The sequence below is a fragment of the Camponotus vicinus genome, unplaced genomic scaffold (genome assembly GCF_025532165.1).
Source record: "Camponotus vicinus isolate PSW18456_S1 unplaced genomic scaffold, iyCamVici1.0 SCAF_1, whole genome shotgun sequence".
In the NCBI taxonomy this organism is placed as follows: Eukaryota; Metazoa; Arthropoda; class Insecta; order Hymenoptera; family Formicidae; genus Camponotus; species Camponotus vicinus.
Window position 1 is genome coordinate 23542269 of NW_028141945.1, and position 19256 is coordinate 23561524.

Consider the following 19256-nt stretch of genomic DNA (forward strand, 5'->3'; position numbering starts at 1 on the left):
TATTATTTAGTTATTTTTTATTTATTTATTTATATATTATTTTTAACTTTTAGAGTTAATAATAGTAAATTTAAATTTCTTTTTCTCCGCCTCCACCTCTACCTCGGCCTTTACCTCTTCCTCTTCCTCTTCTTCTTCCTCTTCTCCATTCTCTTCTTCTCCTCCATCCTCTCTGCGCAGCAGCAACAGCTGCTTGTATCACCGATTGTAATTGTTCTTGCTGCAATAAGAGATAAATATTATATATATAATAAATATTATATTACCCTCGAAAAGCGAACTCTGAAACAGCCTTGTGCAAGGCGTCAAATATAATATAATATATATATATATATATGTGTGTGTGTGTGTGTGTGTGTGTGTGTGTGTGTGTGTGTGTGTGTGTGTGTGTGTGTATATACAGGGCGATCCTGAAAAACGTTATGTCTTTAAAATGACGTATTCCTGACACCATTCTAAGACAATTTTTCCTTTACCAAAATTTGATTTGAAGCGTAGTTTTTGAATTATGAGCAAAAATAGTTAGTAAATCACGCGTCGGGTACAGAAGGCAGGTAGGAGCGGCGCGGCGTGCCGCGAGCGCGGGCGCAGCTGACCGCCCGACGGGTGATTATCACCGCATGAGTCGCTAACTATTTTATCTTGTAACATAAAATTATGCTTTAAATAAAATTTTGGTAAAGAAGAAAATGTCTTAGAATTACGTCAGAAATACGTGTTCCTTAAAATAACGTTATTTTAATAATGAAAAGTTGTTCCGGATCGCCGGCCGTCCGACGTTGCAATCAGCTGATTGCTACACGCGATGTGTGTATGGCGGAGTGTGTGCGTAAGAGAGAGAAAGAGAGAGAGAGGGAGGGTAGGAGGGACAGACATTCATACACACGCACGCACTTTTTTTCTCGCTCTCTTTCTCTCTTTTACGCAACACTCATACACTCTCTCATTCAGTCTCTCACTCACACTCTCTCGGTCACTCACTCACCTGCTTACTCACTTGCTCACTCACCTTGTAGCAGCGTAGCGAATCTTCATGCTATGTATTGTTGTTATCTGCTGCACGGTTATGATTGCTAGAGATGCGCGACACATCGAAATTTTTTCGATTATTAGTCTCACACTCGATTGACACAATACAGATTACACGATAACGAGTTTACTGTTTATTCACTCACTATTGATTTATCGATACCAAAAATTACTTTCAAAGAAACGCGAATGCAAACAGCACATGACTCGACGCGAAGCGACGGACCGCGGAGACTGCGCGACCACAAGAGTTATGTTGCCAGAAACGCGACACGCGACGTAATTAAAATTACATTATTCTTGCGATTGACTTAAATCTTGCATCGTGAATGCAATAATTTCGAAAACGTAATAACGTACAACACATGCTTTTTAAAATAATAATTATTTATTATAATTAGAAATAGTTATTATTTATAATAAATAATTAATTTTTTAAGTATGTCATTATACGTTTCATGTTTTCTACCGCATTCGCAATGCGAAGGTTTTAGCCGATCGTTCGTCTTATCTCGCGTCAATCACGCGCCACGCGCAAGTCGTTTGTTAGATGTCGCGTGTCGCGTTTCTGGCAACATAACTCTTGTGGTCGCGCAGTCTCCGCGGTCCGTCGCTTCGCGTCGAGTCATGTGCTGTTTGCATTCGCGTTTCTTTGAAAGTAATTTTTGGTATCGATAAATCAATAGTGAGTGAATAAACAGTAAACTCGTTATCGTGTAATCTGTATTGTGTCAATCGAGTGTGAGACTAATAATCGAAAAAATTTCGATGTGTCGCGCATCTCTAGCAATCATAACCGTGCAGCAGATAACAACAATACATAGCATGAAGATTCGCTACGCTGCTACAAGGTGAGTGAGCAAGTGAGTAAGCAGGTGAGTGAGTGACCGAGAGAGTGTGAGTGAGAGACTGAATGAGAGAGTGTATGAGTGTTGCGTAAAAGAGAGAAAGAGAGCGAGAAAAAAGTGCGTGCGTGTGTATGAATGTCTGTCCCTCCTACCCTCCCTCTCTCTCTCTTTCTCTCTCTTACGCACACACTCCGCCATACACACATCGCGTGTAGTAATCAGCTGATTGCAACGTCGGACGGCCGGCGATCCGGAACAACTTTTCATTATTAAAATAACGTTATTTTAAGGAACACGTATTTCTGACGTAATTCTAAGACATTTTCTTCTTTACCAAAATTTTATTTAAAGCATAATTTTATGTTATAAGATAAAATAGTTAGCGACTCATGCGGTGATAATCACCCGTCGGGCGGTCAGCTGCGCCCGCGCTCGCGGCACGCCGCGCCACTCCTACCTGCCTTCTGTACCCGACGCGTGATTTACTAACTATTTTTGCTCATAATTCAAAAACTACGCTTCAAATCAAATTTTGGTAAAGGAAAAATTGTCTTAGAATGGTGTCAGGAATACGTCATTTTAAAGACATAACGTTTTTCAGGATCGCCCTGTATATCTAAAAACAACATGCTTTCGTAAATATATATGAAAGCGAGACAAAGCAAAACATTCCGCGATTTCTTTTATTAACACTGTTGACCGTATATGTGCGGCCGTCAAAATATTAATATTTATAATATAAAATGTATTAATCTTTACTTACGGTTAATACAATCGGCTCCGTTGTCGTGGCGGTCGGGACCGTCGCCACCGTGGTCATCGGGGCCGTCGCCGTCGCCGTGGTCATCGGGGCCGATGCCGTGGCCGTCGCCACCGTGGTCGCTGTGGTCATCGGGCCCATTGCCGTGGCCGTCGCCACCGTGGTCGCCGTGGTCATCGGGCCCGTTGCCGTGGTCATCGGGCCCGTTGCCGTGGCCGTCGGGACCGTCGCCACCGTGATCGCCGTGGCCATCGGGGCCATCGCCGTCTTCGCCACCGTATCCGCCGTAGCCGTCGGGGCCGTTGTCGTCATCGTCGTCATTGTATTTATATGTATGCTGCAACAATTCAATATTAATAAAGTACATAAGCATTTATGTATTTAAAATGACATGTATAATGAGTAATTATATGTATGATACTCACTAAACTCGGCGCCGTCCTTCCTTGTCCTTCTTCCTGTACTTCCAGGCAATGAATAATCGTGAATCCAATCGCCGATAGTGATGCCAGATCGAGACGCTGCCCGCTACGCACACAAGGAAAGAGCCGTATACGTGTGCGCTCGGTCAACTTTGGGCAATAGAAGAGCGCAGACAAAGAAAGAGCCTCTCGGGAAAGAAAGAGTCAGCGAATTATTGTCTGCGCCCTTCTATTGTCCGAAGTTAACCGAGCGCACACGTAAAGCTCGCTACGCTGACTGATTATTCTCAGCGTGTTGTCGCGCATTACTTGTTTCATAGCATCAAATAGCCACGAAATCACACTTTAAAACGTAATTCTTTTATATATTAATAAAAGATTAAAGAATCTGTTTATTGTTAATGTGAAGTTATTTTGTATGTCATCATATAAAGAATTATAGTTTCACAAACTGGTTTATCTATCTTTTTGTTATTATTTTCAAAATTAAACATGATTACATAAAAAATGATTACATAAAATTAATCATCCGAATTATCGATCTCATCAAGACATGAGCCAGGATGATATTTATCATAAAACCATGAAAAATATAATGTAATACAACATCTAGCGCATTGGATGCTGTATTGTACCGTATACGTGTGAGTAATCTTATTGAAACTTTATTTTTTTACCAGAAAACTGTTCACAGCATTCGATACGCTAGATGTTGTGTTACATTATATTTTTCATGTCTAACACTAACACGCAAATGCATCAAAGTAAGATATCATTCGCATCGACATGTATATTTTTCGAATTAATTATTTAAAAAATATATAAAATAAAATATTAATAATATGAGAGTTGCAAGCATTTATGAAATACAGATATATTTATTTTAAATAAAAAGAAAAGGTTTTATTAAAAAACATTTTTAATAAATGTCTTTATAATAAATAAATAAATTTGTCTCTATGTATTGGGCGCCCGAAGTCGTCTCGAAATCCTATTTGAATTATGTAAAATGTAGCGCGTGAAAGATGAGACGGGGCCGACGAGGGATGGAAGGAGACTTTACTGAGCTTTACGATATAAAATCACCGCTAGCTCGCCTCATGCCTACCGCCGCGTGGTCTGCTATTGTTGGTGAGACAAAAGCAGAACGAGATAGATTATCGGCTCTTGTCTAAAGCCGACGGCACACGGTACGATTTTTCGTACTGGATTTGATAAGATTTAGTAAAATACTAAAAATGCACCAATCAGAATGCAGCATTTCTAATATTTTACTAAATCTTATCAAATCCAGTACGAAAAATTGTACCGTGTGCCGTAGGCTTAACTCTCATGTCCATCTCATGTGAATAATTCGGACATGAACCATAGCTCGGACACGAACCATGTATCATTATCGAGCGTAACGGACGTAGTTGACGTCCACTTTGTCAGGCGGCGCATTAGGACAATGGGTCTGTTCTTTTTAGCTGCACTGCTGCACTAGTGCAATAAGTTAGAAAGAGACAAACATACTTTCTTTCACTCTAACTAATTGCACTAGTGCAGCAGTGCAGCTAAAAAGAACAGGCTCAATGTGTTCGTTAAAGCGAGGTGGCCGCTCTCAGGTTTCTCTCTGGTTTAACGTCTTGATTAGGATATCAACCACAGACTTCCAGACGGAGCATGAACTGCCATCTTAGGCAAGGGGGGTAGGTCGAGAAGCAAAGGGGGAACTGTGGTGAAAGTGGAGAAGAGTCAGTGTATTTCGGTTTATTTCGGTTCTTTTCGGATATATTCGGTAGAGTTGATACGCAGAGCGTCTTTGTCTTTCTTTCGTTTAATGACCGAATGTATCCGAGGGGAGCCGAGGTGAGCCGAGGTGCATTGGTTCCCTTACCGCTGCCCGTACCTTCCCCTCGGGAAAATGCTCCGTCTGGAAGTCTGTGATATCAACAGTCACAGAGTACGTTTACACAGCAACGTTAATCTGGTTTAGTAACAATCGTAGTTATAACTCCCTAAAAGTGATGTTCGTTTACACGCAAGGATTTATTTTATCACTATTCCTCTTTACTTTAACTTATTGGCAGTTTTTGTATACTAGAGGTCTAAATATCAGAGAGACGTCAAACTACCCTCACCATGCCGCCGCGCCGCCATCTTAGATCCTACATGCACGTGATGTTATAGTGGTAGTGACGGTGTTTCAGTATTAGTCCATGTAAATCGCAGGTTAGTTTACCTTAGTATTCCCTAGGTTTACTCCCACTTTGTTACCGTAGCCGCCATCTTAAGAACGGATAGCTCACCACCAATCAGAAGGAGGCACGAGTTGGCGCCTCTCTGATATTTAGACCTCTATTGTATACTAGTACTCGTCACTCGTTTATACTTGATTATTCAGGTTGGCAATACGATTGTTATAACTCTCGTAGCGTTTACACGTCTTCTTAAAGCCGGATTTGTAAAGCCTACGGCACACGGTACAATTTTTCGTACTGGATTTGATAAGATTTAGTAAAATATTAGAAATGCTGCATTCTGATTGGTGCATTTTTAGTATTTTACTAAATCTTATCAAATCCAGTACGAAAAATCGTACCGTGTGCCGTCGGCTTAAGTTTATTCCTTTTCCTCAGCAGGAGTAGCGTTACTACAACTGGTGTAATACATAGACATATAATAATAGACTGCGCGTTCCGTGAGAAAAGCTGAAGCACAAACTGAAGGACAGAGATAGTCCGTAAGTCGTGCTCTCTCTCTCGCACACCATAGAGAGTGGGGAGGAGTAAACCTGATTAACGTTGCCGTGTAAACGTATTCACATACAGGAGATTGTACTAGATTGCAGCGATATAGGCCGGTATTCATAGTCCGTTCTTATATTTAAGATCGTCTTAAGAACCCATTCAACCAATCAATGACCGCATTGCAGCTATTTGATTGGTTGAATGGATTCTTAAGACGATCTTAAATATAAGAACGGACTATGAATACCGGCCATAGACTGGAGTTGAGGTGATAATGGTTGGATCTAATTCTAGAAATAGTGACTATAAAGCCCCTTGCACAATGCTAGGCAACAGGCAATAGAAATAAGGAATAGAAACTATTCACTAATAAATACGCGGAACAGAAAATATTCACCAATAGGAGCAGAGAAAGATACTATTTCTGTTCTTATTGCCTGTTGCCTAGCATTGTGCAAGGGGCTTTATCTGTCTGTCGGATTTAGGGCCGCTTCGACCAAACTCCGATTAACTCAATCGTTGATTAAAGGGTTGCCAACATGACAAAATAATTCAGTGCGTATTTCTAACAATATGGTCACAAACAGTGTGACCAATTGTATTTCCAACAATATACAGAGAGAAACCTCCGGGAACTTAGCCGGGCAACTTCGACTTTTTTAATTTTTTTTTTTTTAATCGTTTGTTGGTCGTTTGTCGGTGATTGTTGGCCTAATTTCAACGTTTGTTGGTTTATATTTTTTTTTAAACAAAAAATAAAAATCAGCGTGAAGTTAGCCGGCGAAATCTTATTTTCGTTTAAAAAGCGGTTCAATCGATGCGGAATCGTTTGGAGATGATTGTTGGCCTAATTATAACGTTTGTTGGTTCATTATTTGCTTAAAAAACGAAAAATAAACTTTTACATTAAGGCCGAATCTACAATAGGAATAAGCCTTAAGGAATTGATCAATCACAGTTGAATGTGAAATAGTAATCGAATATGATTGGTTAATTTCTTACGACAAGCATGGAGCAGACACACACACACACACACGGGGCGGTGCAAGGGGGGGCCTTCGGCCCCCCTCCCGCACCCACCCCGTCCCCCTCGCTTCGCGTGAAAAGTTGCAAAGTGGAACCTCGCTTCGCGTGGAAAGTTGCAAAGTGAAACCTCGCTTCGCGTGGAAAGTTGCACCCACCCCGCCGGTAGGGGTGCCCTGGCGAAAATAAAAAACTTTATAAAGCGTTAACAACCGTTGAGTGAGGGTTTTCTGAGAGTTTATATGCTTTTCAAACTTTGTAAGAGCACTTACATAACGCTGTTGGGTTTTGAATGCTTATCAAACGCTGCAGTGTTGCAATTTTTGTTCTACAAACTCTTTATATAATGTTACATGAAAGTTTTGCAATGCTGAGGTAACATTTTTCAGAGTACGTTCAGTAAACGTTGATACATCTTCGTGTACAGAGTTTACTCAGACTTTTCAAACGTTTACGTTTACGCTATAACGTACAAACATCTTTTAAACGCTGCAGTGTTGCAATTTTTGTTCTACAAACCCTTTACTAATCGTTTTTTAAACTCTCGACGAACTTCCACAAACGTTCATGTAAACGCCAAACAAACGTCTCATTTTTGCCAGGGTGCCTACGGTAGGGTGCAACTTATTTGTAATATTAAAACGTGTTTTGCTACAAATGCAGACACAGTTTTAAATTTAATAAATAAACTTTGAAAATATAAAAAAATGTTTAAGAAAGATAGAAAAAAATGCCTTTAAAAAAACATATATTAGTGTTTTTTATTAGATTTTTCTTAAATATTTATCTCAATAATATACATACAATTATTTTACATACATTCGACACCAGAATATTTTAATACGTGCAAATGAACTATTTTCTATTTACCCATTCAATTGAGAAAAATCTGTTTAATATTCTGAAACCCAATGAGGGATCCAGATTATTAAACAAATTATTTGTTTAATAATCTAAATCCCTCATTAGGATTCAGAATATTAAATAAACTAAGTCAGTTTATCAGAAATTAAACTGACACGAGACAAGAAATATAATTACTACATTAGTCCTTTATAGACCTTATATCCACTTTAGATGAATTCGAATACGAGTTAGTTAAATTTGGTGTCGCCGCATAGCGGCAAGTAAAGAAACACATGTTATATATTTTCGCTATGTTAAAACGTTGCTGCAACATTGCCAAAGTAATATTACAAAATAATGTCTCTGCATTATTTTTGCAACATTACACTGCAGTGAGCAATGTTGTAACATTGCAGCAATGTTGATGCAAGTTTCTGTGCTGTATGGGAAGGTTTGAGGGAGGTGTTTCGAAAGTAGTAGAAGTAGTTTTTACCTTTGGAAAATTAGCTTGTAGAAGGCGAGATTCTTGATGACTTTTTTGAAGATTTGTGCAAGGAGCTTGACTAGATCGTGCACGTCTACACAGACGTGTATTATGCAGAAGGCTGTCATGGGCTGCGTTCCGATATTCACTGCCAGTACTGAGAATCTATAGTTTATGTCACGCATACTATAGATTTTCAGTATTGGCAGTGAATATCGGAACGCAGCCGGTGTAAGTAGAAAGGTGAACCGCGCATAATGGCAGAGGTCTGAGATCTTGACCAATCAGAACTTGAGCTTTTAGACAGCGCGCTGTTTGAAAATTTCAAAAATGAAATGAGATTGTATCTAACGCAATTTGGATAAAAATATGTTGTATTTAATATAAATATTACAGAAGCGAAGTATGACTATACAGACTGTTTATTGCACATATGTTTGAGTTTTCTTTTTTCTTTTTTAGTACAGGCTCTTTGGGAAAATAACACAACAATACGTTGTAATTTTCTCTGTTACCACGACCGGTCCGACTCTTGCAATTTTTAACGCAGCACACTGGCATTTTCAGCACATTTTAATCACGATGAAAACAACATTCAACCGATAATTAATAACGATCAGTTCAACTCATGTTCAACTCATTCAATGTGACAGTGAAAGTATATAAGCAGCCATATTGAATTTCGCATAAAAGCTCAAAGCGTAATTGGCTGAGGCCCAGTTCCACAACCGAATTATTCTAACCGAAGTTCAGCTCGTTAAAGGAGGATTTACATTACGTTCAATGTCCGATGTATGACGTCCGATTGGATACTATGGGTTTGGGACGCAATGTAAATCTTCCTTTAACGAGTTAAACTTCGGTTAAGGGGGCGGCGTGTGGCTAATGCCTGTTTCTACCAACGTCGTTTAACTTAATCTTAGCTTAACTCATTCTTTGTCTCTTTCTAAAAGAACAGTTATGCCTGTTTCTACCAACGTCGTTTAACTTAATCTTAGCTTAACTCATTCTTTGTCTCTTTCTAAAAGAACAGTTAGAAAGAGACAAAGAGTGAATTAAGCTAAGATTAAAGTTAAACGACGTTGGTAGAAACAGGCATTAGAAGGAGACAAAGAGTGAGTTAAGCTAAGATTAAAGTTAAACGACGTTGGTAGAAACAGGCATAAGGCGGCAAGGTACTTGCCTGCCATATAGGCCAAAAAGGGGTCTCGAGTTCAAGTCCCGCTGAGGCAGAAAATTTATTTCTGCGATATAGCCGCCCCAATCCCCCTCCTACTCCTTCCCCTCATCCTTTCCCCTTCCTTACCTATGACCCCTGATTGTTATACTTTATTTGATGTAAGAAACTCTGCTGATTATTAATACTCACGAAGATATCTGGCAGCATGGGCGAAAAATAATATTGCCCAGTGCCACAACAGAAGAAGAAGAAGAAGAAGAAGAAACTTCGGTTAAAGTAAGTTGTGGAACTGGGCCTGACTGTCTCCCACTTATTTTAACCTACTGCGCATCTCTCGGAATGGTTCACCTTTCTACTTACACCATGGTTGAGCAGGTTGAGTGTTTATGACTCATCGCTACGTCACAACCAATGAACGTGCGCCAGCTGGGATTCCGGGTTTTTGACAGAAGCCAACGTGTATAAAGTCGTGCGCGGAATAAACAGCCGTTGAGATTCGAAGGACATTTGTTAAAAAGTCGAGTGGATGAATTAAAATCATCGCGCGTTGCTGATTTACGATCGACAAATACTTTGCATCGACGATACGTTGATTATTACACCGATCGTAACGGTATGTAACACGCTTATTTTAAATAACCTAATGCATGCTTCTAGGATATTCGAGAGTTTACATTTTTTCCGCGATCTTGTGATTCTCTCTTAATTTTATGCGCTTTTGTTCTCGTACCAATAATATCTCACGTAAAGTTCTTATGAGTTGAATAAATTTCTTACGTATCTTGTATCTGAAATAAAAAAAGGATGAATAAAAACGTCGATAAATGAATGAACAACGAAAATTTTCAACATTCCAAAGAATGATCTAACATCTTCTCGCGTCTTTTTTACGAAGAATTAAATCATTCAAATTAAACATTTAATACATTTCGTTGGAGCATTTATTTATGTAGATTTTATATATAATTAATTGATATACTAAAGTCAGAAATATATTTACTTTTTCTTATATTTTAATGACTTGACAATACTATCTTTAACAGAAAACCAAAAGAAACGAAAAATGAACACTTCGGTATCGCTGATATTTTCCATATTTCTTGGAATTGTGTGTACTGTTACAGCATTGAAAGAAGGTGATTGTGAAGGTAAATATCTCTTGGCCTTTACACTAAAATTTATGCAAATTCTTTTACAGTTTTCCTTAATTATGCACTATTTTATAGTATGTGTCGCTGTGGTCGATAAATTTAGTCAGACATTGTCAGCAGACATTAAGAGTGATCCCAAGAAGATTGAAGCAAAGTTTCGAGAATATTGTAAAGGCACCAAATCAAAAGAAAATAGATTTGTAAGTAAAATCAATTTTTATAGATGAAATAATAGCAAATTTCTTTAGGTAATTAAATCATTCAAATTAAAATTACATCTATTATGTCTTTTCAGTGTTATTATTTAGGTGGATTGGAAGAATCTGCCACTGGTATTTTAGGCGAACTGAGCAAACCATTATCGTGGTCTATGCCTGCTGATAAGATATGCGAGAAATTGAAAAAGAAAGATGCTCAAATATGCGACCTCAGATTCGGTACATATAATTTTCAAGTTCTTGTAATTTTTATTACAAATGCAAGATGTAAGATATGTGTGTAACATAGATATTTTTATTTTAGAAAAACAAATTGATCTCAACACTGTGAATTTGAAGAAACTCAAGGTGCGCGACTTGAAAAAGATTCTGAATGATTGGGAAGAGGTGTGTGATGGTTGTATAGAAAAGACAGACTTTATTAAACGAATTGAAGAACTCAAACCTAAATACTCCAGCAATAACTCGAAGAAGGAGCTCTGAAGAATTATGGTCTTCGATTTAGACAAGCAATTAAGTTAGTATGGCTAAAATTTATCTTTTTAATTTGCAGAGGAATTGTTTACAGCATTTAGAACATGTATTTATTCATGTAGACATCCTCTACATGATACACAATTTGTATAGCCTTGTTCTGTCAAAGTTGTCTTTGATTGTCAAAATAACAATCTTTTAAGCTAAAATATTTAAGTTCCATTAAATAATATAGTAGTTATCATGAAACAAAAATTAGGATGAAACAAAGAATAATAGATAATGAACATTTTGTCAAATGGTACGTTTACATCTTACAATAATTTTGAGCGATGTATTATATCAGTAGCTTGATTTCTCTTTCTCTGATGTAGCCATGCTAATAATGTATCTATTTTAATGAAGGTGCTTCATTTATATGACATCAACTCGTTAGGCGTAAATTAATAGACACATTTATACAAAAAATTATTTTCACATATATTTATTGTTCTTCCTCAGATAGTGATATGCAGATATGTTTGTATGATATGTCCAAATGATATTTATAACGCAATTTATCATGTATTTATGTGTAAGAGATATTTTATTCAACTGCTATATGTTATTATAGTCTTGTTCTTTAATTATCTATTTGAAGCGTGAAACACGAACAAAATGTACAATTGAACTCGTGTAGTATTTGTCGTGGCCAGTATTGATGAACTATCGTACACGAATATGCGAGTTCAACACAATGCCAATTTTTGAGATGAGAATTATTTGTATCGATATACACCAACTTTTACAGTTAAACATGAAAAAAATATATGTATTCTCAAAAGAGGAGTACGATATATTGAAATTAATCATTACAATACGAAAAAATTGTGCATAAATAATATTTAGATCAAATATTACCGCATATCTGTACGTACTATTCTGTAAATCTCAAACTAAGTTATTTATTTCGTGATAAGACTGCGTGATTACGTTTTCTATGTCACATTCGTAAATCTTGATACGAGAACTCAGAAAAAAATAAAAACATGTGTGTTGTTATTAAAAACGAAAATGTCATTTTACTGAATTTTGCGCGAGAAAATTCGACCATCGTGTGAGAGTTACGTGTCTTTATTTCCATTACATTTCGGGGATTCGTTCCATTTCCCGTCGGCTTGACATGTAATCACTCCCCGCTTTTTACCATCGGAACACACATAAGTCAATTGATCTTGAAATAGATAAGAACGGCCATGGAGCATGATTCCAGGCTGAATCTGCGGTTTACCGCATGATATTTCTGAAAATAATAATGTAAATTTAGATGGTTTGAAGTTGACTTTGATAGTAAGATGGATAGATTTAAAACTATTTATTATTATTTTTTTATACGCACTCGAACATCTGCCGTTCATTCTCGACCACTTTCCGCTTCCCAAACATCTTAAAGTCATTTGTCCAAATACACGATAGCCCGGAATACACTGATAAGAAATCATGTTACCAAAAATAAAATTTTGAGTTTTTTCACCAACGTCTCGCTTTAGTATAGCATTCGCGAAGATCGGCGGCTCTCCGCATGCTACAGCTAAAAGTATATAATGTATAGGGGTTTAGAGATGTCTAATATTTTCAATTTTAAGAGAAAAAAATATGTAACATACGTTTGCAAGAGGGTAAAGCGGACCACGTGACGTTCGGTAGACAAACAGATCGTTTATCACCTTCCAAAACATATCCGTGACGGCACTTGAAGATCACGACGTTGTTGATCGCTTTACGATTGTTTATATCATCGGTGTTATTAATATTATCAATGTACCCATATTTTGGTATCTAAAATTCAAATTCAAAATTAATATAATATTCAAAATTAAATATTCGAGACTTTTGTACATAATATTCTTTTACTTTTAAACCTAAATCTTTTATCTTATGGCATATTTTTTTCATTAATTTTTTTCATTAATTTTTATAATATTGTCTATTGATATTTCGAGAAATTTGTGCCCCAATTACCTCCGGGGGTGCACACGATCTGTCGCAGACGTATGTCGAGTCGTTCAACAGCTGTTCCAGTACAGATTCATTCAACGATAAATTCGAAACTATCCATTTTCCAATCTCGTTACACATCCACGTTATATTCGAGATTGTTTCATTGATAACCAGCTTGTCCAGGTTCATCTGTGTGCCATTCCGACACGTTAGGATTATATGTTGCCCGTAAGTCTTTCCTTCGGCAAAGATCTCGAATTGTTTATAGGCGCTCGTGACATTCTCCATGCTGTGCCATTTTTCATTATCGAATTCAAGCGATATCACATCGTTTTCGTTCTCCAATTTTTTGATAATTTTAAAAAACGGGTGATCCTTAACGGAACAATTGCGGGGTGCGCAAGAGGTGAAAGTCGAGGACCAAGTTTCGTTGGTGCACGTTCTAACATTGTCTCCGATCAATTCGTATCTCGGATCACAGACGATGACGATTTCCGCGCCGGAAACAAACATTTCCGGAGAGATTTCTTTCTCGTTGTCTGTTGCTATACCATCAACAAATTCAGACATCGCGTCTCCCTCCTCGGGAATTTCGATCGTGGTATTGTCTTGTTTCCTGAGGAAGATTCTTCCATTTTTCATACGTTCCGGCCAAGGACATACGCGCGGAACGCAATCGGGGACGAAACCAATCCAGCTGGCGTTGGTCGAACACTGTAGCTTGAATTCCGTCAACAGACTGTGATTTCCGTGAAACTTGTACCCGTGATGGCAAAGGAATCCAACGATATCATCGTAATGATACGTCCTTTTGGAGAGATCGTCGATTGTATTCTCCTCAGGACCGTAAACGAAAGTCTGGTTTGATTTATTGGAATTTGCGAAGGCGACGTAGCCGTGTTTTATTCTACATGTCCGGAGAATGTAAAATAGTTTTACATGTTCTATTAAGTGAAATTTTTTATCATGCACAATACTTTTTCTTTGAATAAATTTTTGACCTAATTTAAAAAAGATGAATCGTGCGATACATGCTTAAAACGCACTTTTTCGGCGGAGGACATCCGTAAAGTATACAGGACGGTCTCTCGTAATCCCAAATACCGGTCTCTAAACAAGTCAAATATTTTTCTCCTTGTAGACGATATCCGGGACTGCATTTGAATTCCAATTGTTGGCCAGCCTAAAATAATTAATAATTTACTCGAAAGCGCGATACATATTTTTTGCAAAGATAAGATATATACACACCTGTAATATCGTGATATCATCTCTTTCATTCTCTTCCAATATGTATTCTATATCTCCGTTTTCGGGGGCTAGCAAGTTTTTGCATGTCATTCCTACCGGGAAATAAGTTTGGCAATTAATATTTGAAATTATAGAATATTGAACTATACTCATTTTTATAACAAAATTATTATTGTATAGTATATATTATATATTAGTATAATATTATTTATTTTTACATTTTATTCTTATTTTACAATAATCAGTATATTAGTATTATAATTATGCAGTTAGTCCCTCCTATTTTATAAGCTCTTATATAGAAAAAAATATTCAGTCGAAAATTTTAATAAATTAATCACATTCTAATTTTGTCTTGCATCAAAAAGATAAGGGATAATGTTTCGACGAACGAGTTAAAGTTTTTAACTTTAAGATATTTATTCTTTTATTTTGCTATGATTGGGAAAGTGTTGGATAAGGATATAATTTACATTTAATAAAGATATTTTATTTCGCGTTACCTATGCAGATCGGAGGCAGGCCGGTCCATTTTCCATCGGAATTGCAAATTCGATGAGGGTTCCCTCGAAGTTCGTAGTCCTCGGCGCAAGAATAATATATCTCATCCCCGAATGAATACGATCTGCCATAAATATATCCCCGCGGAAAGTATCCCGGAAAGCCGCATCTTATTTCTTGAACGTGAATCAGAATCTTGAATTTCTTCATAATTGAATTATCATCAAAATTAATGGTCATTATCATTAAATTAATAATAGTTAATCTCCTTTATCAGAACGATCCGATAGTCTTACTTGTACAGATTGGCGTATCGTGTCCCTCCCATTGGCCATGCTTGAGACATCTTCTAGCGAGGGACCGGTGTTCCTCACCAGCGAACCGAATCACGTATCCGTTGTTGCAATAATACGTTACCTCCGACAGGTCCTCGCTCACATTAATATTACTTTTGAACGGTACTACGGGTAAGGGGCAGCCGTGACAAAACGGGCTAGCTAAGATCTAAGGATATTATGAGATGATTATCGCTTATTATGATCCTATCCTGCTAAAATCGAACGCAAACTTTGTACACTTTAACGCGCTTGTAATTACCACAATATCGCCGTGAATATATTGTTGCATCTGCGCCCAGGCTACAACATTCCCATTATATTTTTCACAACTGTTCCATAGTGCTGTAATGTTCTTCTCATCCAGAACGATGTCCCATATATCTAGTAAGCCGAGTTTTCCCAAAAACGCTTCCGATTCGGAAAAACCACCTCCTAGATAATCTTGTTCTTGTCCGATAACGAGGGATCCATTGGCTAAATAGAATAATTGCGCAATCGTATAATTGGTTGTTTTATATATATCATAGAGATGACTTTTGATAATACAATTCAATAAAATATTTTTCCAAAAAAAACCATCCCGTAAATTTTTACAAACTCGAGCTCCAAAATGCTTTATCATAATTTTAAAAAAGTTAAAGTTAAAATTATAATATGAAAATTATTACTATAGTTAACACTCTGTACATTGCTTTACCTTGTATGACAACTCCCTGAGCTAAACGAGTGCCGCTGTCTTTGAGGATTCCGTCGACAAATACGCGCCAGGAGCCGTATCCGTTTTCCCAAGTAACGCACAGGAAGTGCCAATAACCATCGTTGACTTTAATATCGGTCACGACTCTTTCCCCGTTAATGTACAAGACGAATCTGTGCAAGGACGTTAATCCGCGGAGAATTTATTCGAATAGATTGTGCCAGATATTTTATTTTTATTTTGTAAAAAAATATAGAGATATTTATTTTTCATAATTTTGATAAAATATATATATTGAATTTCCGTGAACATATAATTACCCGTTATAATCTGTCAATGTAAAAGCGTTGTCATGAAACATCGTCGCGTACGACAACACCGTACCATAATTGAAAGTGTCCATCGACTGTAGCCACAGACAAACGGACAACTGCAATCAGTAAATTTAGCGATTCTCAGTCGGTTCAATTTCCCGTTTTTTTTTTCAATCTACCTGAGAAAGATCCTTTGCGAGTTCTTTCACGATGACGTAGTCCGTCGTGCTGGACTTTGTAAAGTGCATCACATAATCAGATGACAATTCTGCGGCCATTAAAAAAATGTAATCCTTCTTAATTGATATAAAAAAATAATGGATATTTATTATTGAATTGCTCGGAAAATTTTCTAATCTCTTTTCTCTGTGAAAGAGATATAAGAAAAAAATATATAAATTACAAGAAAATTTTCCGAATAATCCAATATAAATTATAATAACGTATAATACGTATAACAAGATATGTTATTGTCACAAAATAAAACTTCTTAACAAAGTATTTTTATGACATTAAAACTCTTGCGATATTCAAGTTTTAACTTGCCAGTTTCGCAGTTGCGTCCTGTGAAAAGCATTGGGCAACTACAAGTGTAATTGTGCATCTGATTGATGCAATTCCCATTATTTAAGCAAGGCGAGCTCTCGCAGTAATTGATTCTCGTCGCGCAATCCTCTCCAGTGTATCCGTCGGGACACTCGCACCTAATCGATTGCACACATCATAAATGTATAATTATAACTTTATATTCGCGAAATTACCGTCAGATGTACCTGTAACTCTCTCGCGTTGCGTTTTCCTCCTTGACATTTACGCAAATCGCGTTCGCGTGACATGGTAACCAGTCGCAGGGCAATAGGTTGCAATGGCGGCCTAGGAATCCGGGTTTGCAGAAGCATCGCCAGGTTCCGTTGATGGTGCGACATGCGGATTCCTCCTCGCAGGGCATAAGCTCGCAATGATCCATCGGAATTTCGCAAAACTGACCTAAACGATACAACGAAACAGGAAAATGTTCGTTGTCAATGTATTAGCGAGGACGGATGTACCTTCGAATCCGTCCTTGCACTCGCAGGTGAAATCACTCTCGGTGCTCGTGCATTTTCCGCCGTTCTGACAAGGATTAGTGGAACATTCGTCTATATAAATCTGCAAGAGAAAGTACACATTTTTTTGTATCTTGTATTTATTCAGGACTTATTATTTTTTATTGCGAATCTATCCATTTTAAGATGAATTCTCGTTTACCTCACAATTGACGCCTGTATAACTGCTTTTGCACGTGCACTCGAATGTCACAGAATTATCAGGATACCGTTGTACTTTACACATTCCCTCGTTTAAGCACGGCGAAGAATTGCATGGATCTTTGAACTCTTCGCATTTCGATCCTGAACAAATAGTTACATGTGTAATCAATCTTATTTATATAACAGCAAAATAAAAAATAAAAATTAAAATTTAGAAAGAGAGATGAAAAATACTTTTGGCGCTAATATATCATTATCTTATAATTTGCGATTAAACAACCACATCTTACCCACATAATATTCTTGACATTCGCAGGCGAAATCGCCTTCATCTTGAACCACGCATCGCCCACCGTTTAAACACGGATCCGTCCGACAATCGTCGATCTTATCGTGTATCGGCAAGCAGTCATGAATATTTGCGGAGCCACGCTTTTCCGTCGTCGTATTGAACGGACACGGTGAACATTGAGTTTGTCCGTAGCTCGGCTGATAGAAACCGATGTCGCATGCGAAACAAGGCTCCGTAGCTAAACGCGATCCGTGATAGCGTTTATGCTGAGAATAATATCCTGGTCGGCACATAGCTGTACAAAGAAACTGAGGACATACATATACAATATATAAAAAAATATAAGAAATTGATATGTCTGACTAAAGTCTTACGAATGCAATCTTTCAGCGATTTCACGTGCATCCTCTTCGTGAAAGTATGCTCCGGACAAGGTATGCACTTTAATGAAGCAGTTGCATTCTGATATTGTCCGAAAGGACACGGTTGGCAAATTTTTATCGAGGCATTATAAAAAGTACCCGCGGGACATTTTACTGAAAAATGTAAAAACGTATTCAATAAAAACCCTGGCAAAAATGAGACGTTTGTTTGGCGTTTACATGAACGTTTGTGGAAGTTCGTCGAGAGTTTAAAAACGATTAGTAAAGAGTTTGTAGAATAAAAATTGCAATACTGCAGCGTTTAAAAGACGTTTGTACGTTATAGCGTAATCGTAAACGTTTGAAAAGTCTGAGTAAACTCTGTACACGAAGATGTATCAACGTTTACTGAACGTACTCTGAAAAATGTTACCTCAGCATTGCAAAACTTTCATGTAACATTATATAAAGAGTTTGTAGAACAAAAATTGCAACACTGCAGCGTTTGATAAGCATTCAAAACCCAACAGCGTTATGTAAGTGCTCTTACAAAGTTTGAAAAGCATATAAACTCTCAGAAAACCCTCACTCAACGGTTGTTAACGCTTTATAAAGTTTCTTATTTTCGCCAGGGAAATGAGTGGCACGCACAAGATATATACATGTAAACAAATTGTTACATAGAATTGTGTAAGCTTGTTTATATAAATTATTATATTAATGAAAAAGAATTAAGTGAATTGTATTAAATTAATATATTAATTATTATATGAGAAATTAATATATAAAATAACGTATATACATATATTTTACTTACCGCAACTATATTTCTTCAGCACACTTCCGGAATCGCAGAGATCTTGAGGCTCCTTGAACACGAGATGTAGATTCAAAGCTAACTTCGCAATTTCCTGGTTTGTTCTGTTATTCAATAAATCTAATTTTCCCAAATTCTTCAACGTGTCGATTTTTTCTCTCAACTTTTGCACTCCTTGTTTAGGATTTTCAAAGTTTTCTTCGATTATTCTGCCTGTAATAATAGAAATGATTGCTTTTTATTATCCGACTAATGGATAGAGCTCGATTAATAAAATTTAATTTTTA

The 19256-nt window shown here is 37.2% G+C and overlaps 3 protein-coding genes across 6 annotated transcripts in view; 1 reads left to right on the forward strand and 2 right to left on the reverse strand.

Moving 5' to 3' along the window:
- On the reverse strand, positions 1-9660 carry LOC145959720 (uncharacterized). Of its 4 annotated transcripts, XM_083078838.1 has the most exons (5): positions 8660-9030; positions 8154-8238; positions 3063-3165; positions 2641-2974; positions 1-220 (listed from the first exon to the last, which is right to left on the reverse strand). In XM_083078838.1, exons 1-5 carry the CDS (start codon positions 8703-8705, stop codon positions 111-113), a joined length of 678 nt encoding a protein of 225 aa, XP_082934964.1. In that variant the 5' UTR covers positions 8706-9030; the 3' UTR covers positions 1-110. The 4 variants fall into 4 exon arrangements, with proteins under 4 accessions (XP_082934964.1, XP_082934967.1, XP_082934965.1 ...); XM_083078841.1 differs by lacking the exons at positions 8154-8238; positions 8660-9030 and adding an exon at positions 9328-9660; XM_083078839.1 differs by lacking the exons at positions 8154-8238; positions 8660-9030 and adding an exon at positions 5183-5909.
- Positions 9263-12683, forward strand: Manf (mesencephalic astrocyte-derived neurotrophic factor). Its single transcript, XM_083078842.1, has 6 exons — positions 9263-9600; positions 9700-9937; positions 10368-10472; positions 10551-10675; positions 10771-10912; positions 10998-12683. Exons 3-6 carry the CDS (start codon positions 10388-10390, stop codon positions 11174-11176), a joined length of 531 nt encoding a protein of 176 aa, XP_082934968.1. The 5' UTR covers positions 9263-9600; positions 9700-9937; positions 10368-10387; the 3' UTR covers positions 11177-12683.
- LOC145959726 (sushi, von Willebrand factor type A, EGF and pentraxin domain-containing protein 1) overlaps positions 12265-19256 on the reverse strand; it is a gene marked incomplete at its 5' end in the record, with an annotated part of 12853 nt that continues 5861 nt past the window's right edge. The window contains 19 exons of the mRNA XM_083078846.1: positions 12265-12449; positions 12546-12737; positions 12814-12985; positions 13169-14054; positions 14194-14330; positions 14399-14490; positions 14902-15075; positions 15196-15403; positions 15497-15711; positions 15935-16107; positions 16255-16364; positions 16428-16516; positions 16795-16952; positions 17022-17235; positions 17298-17397; positions 17497-17639; positions 17789-18085; positions 18165-18326; positions 18970-19182. Of these exons, the coding sequence (XP_082934972.1) occupies positions 12271-12449; positions 12546-12737; positions 12814-12985; positions 13169-14054; positions 14194-14330; positions 14399-14490; positions 14902-15075; positions 15196-15403; positions 15497-15711; positions 15935-16107; positions 16255-16364; positions 16428-16516; positions 16795-16952; positions 17022-17235; positions 17298-17397; positions 17497-17639; positions 17789-18085; positions 18165-18326; positions 18970-19182 (3914 nt within the window). The remainder of the gene's footprint in view (positions 12450-12545; positions 12738-12813; positions 12986-13168; positions 14055-14193; positions 14331-14398; positions 14491-14901; positions 15076-15195; positions 15404-15496; positions 15712-15934; positions 16108-16254; positions 16365-16427; positions 16517-16794; positions 16953-17021; positions 17236-17297; positions 17398-17496; positions 17640-17788; positions 18086-18164; positions 18327-18969; positions 19183-19256) is intronic.

Coding starts and splice junctions, on each gene's coding strand:
- Manf (XM_083078842.1), top strand. CDS start 10,388: ATGAACACTTCGGTATCGCTGATATTTTCCATATTTCTTGGAATTGTG. Junction 10,473..10,550: donor GAAAGAAGGTGATTGTGAAG/GTAAATATCTCT, acceptor ACTATTTTATAG/TATGTGTCGCTGTGGTCGAT. Junction 10,676..10,770: donor AATCAAAAGAAAATAGATTT/GTAAGTAAAATC, acceptor ATGTCTTTTCAG/TGTTATTATTTAGGTGGATT.
- LOC145959720 (XM_083078838.1), bottom strand. CDS start 8,705: ATGCCAGTGTGCTGCGTTAAAAATTGCAAGAGTCGGACCGGTCGTG. Junction 8,239..8,659: donor CAAGAGTCGGACCGGTCGTG/GTAACAGAGAAA, acceptor ACGTCTGTGTAG/ACGTGCACGATCTAGTCAAG. Junction 3,166..8,153: donor TACAAGCTAATTTTCCAAAG/GTAAAAACTACT, acceptor TTGTGTGCGTAG/CGGGCAGCGTCTCGATCTGG.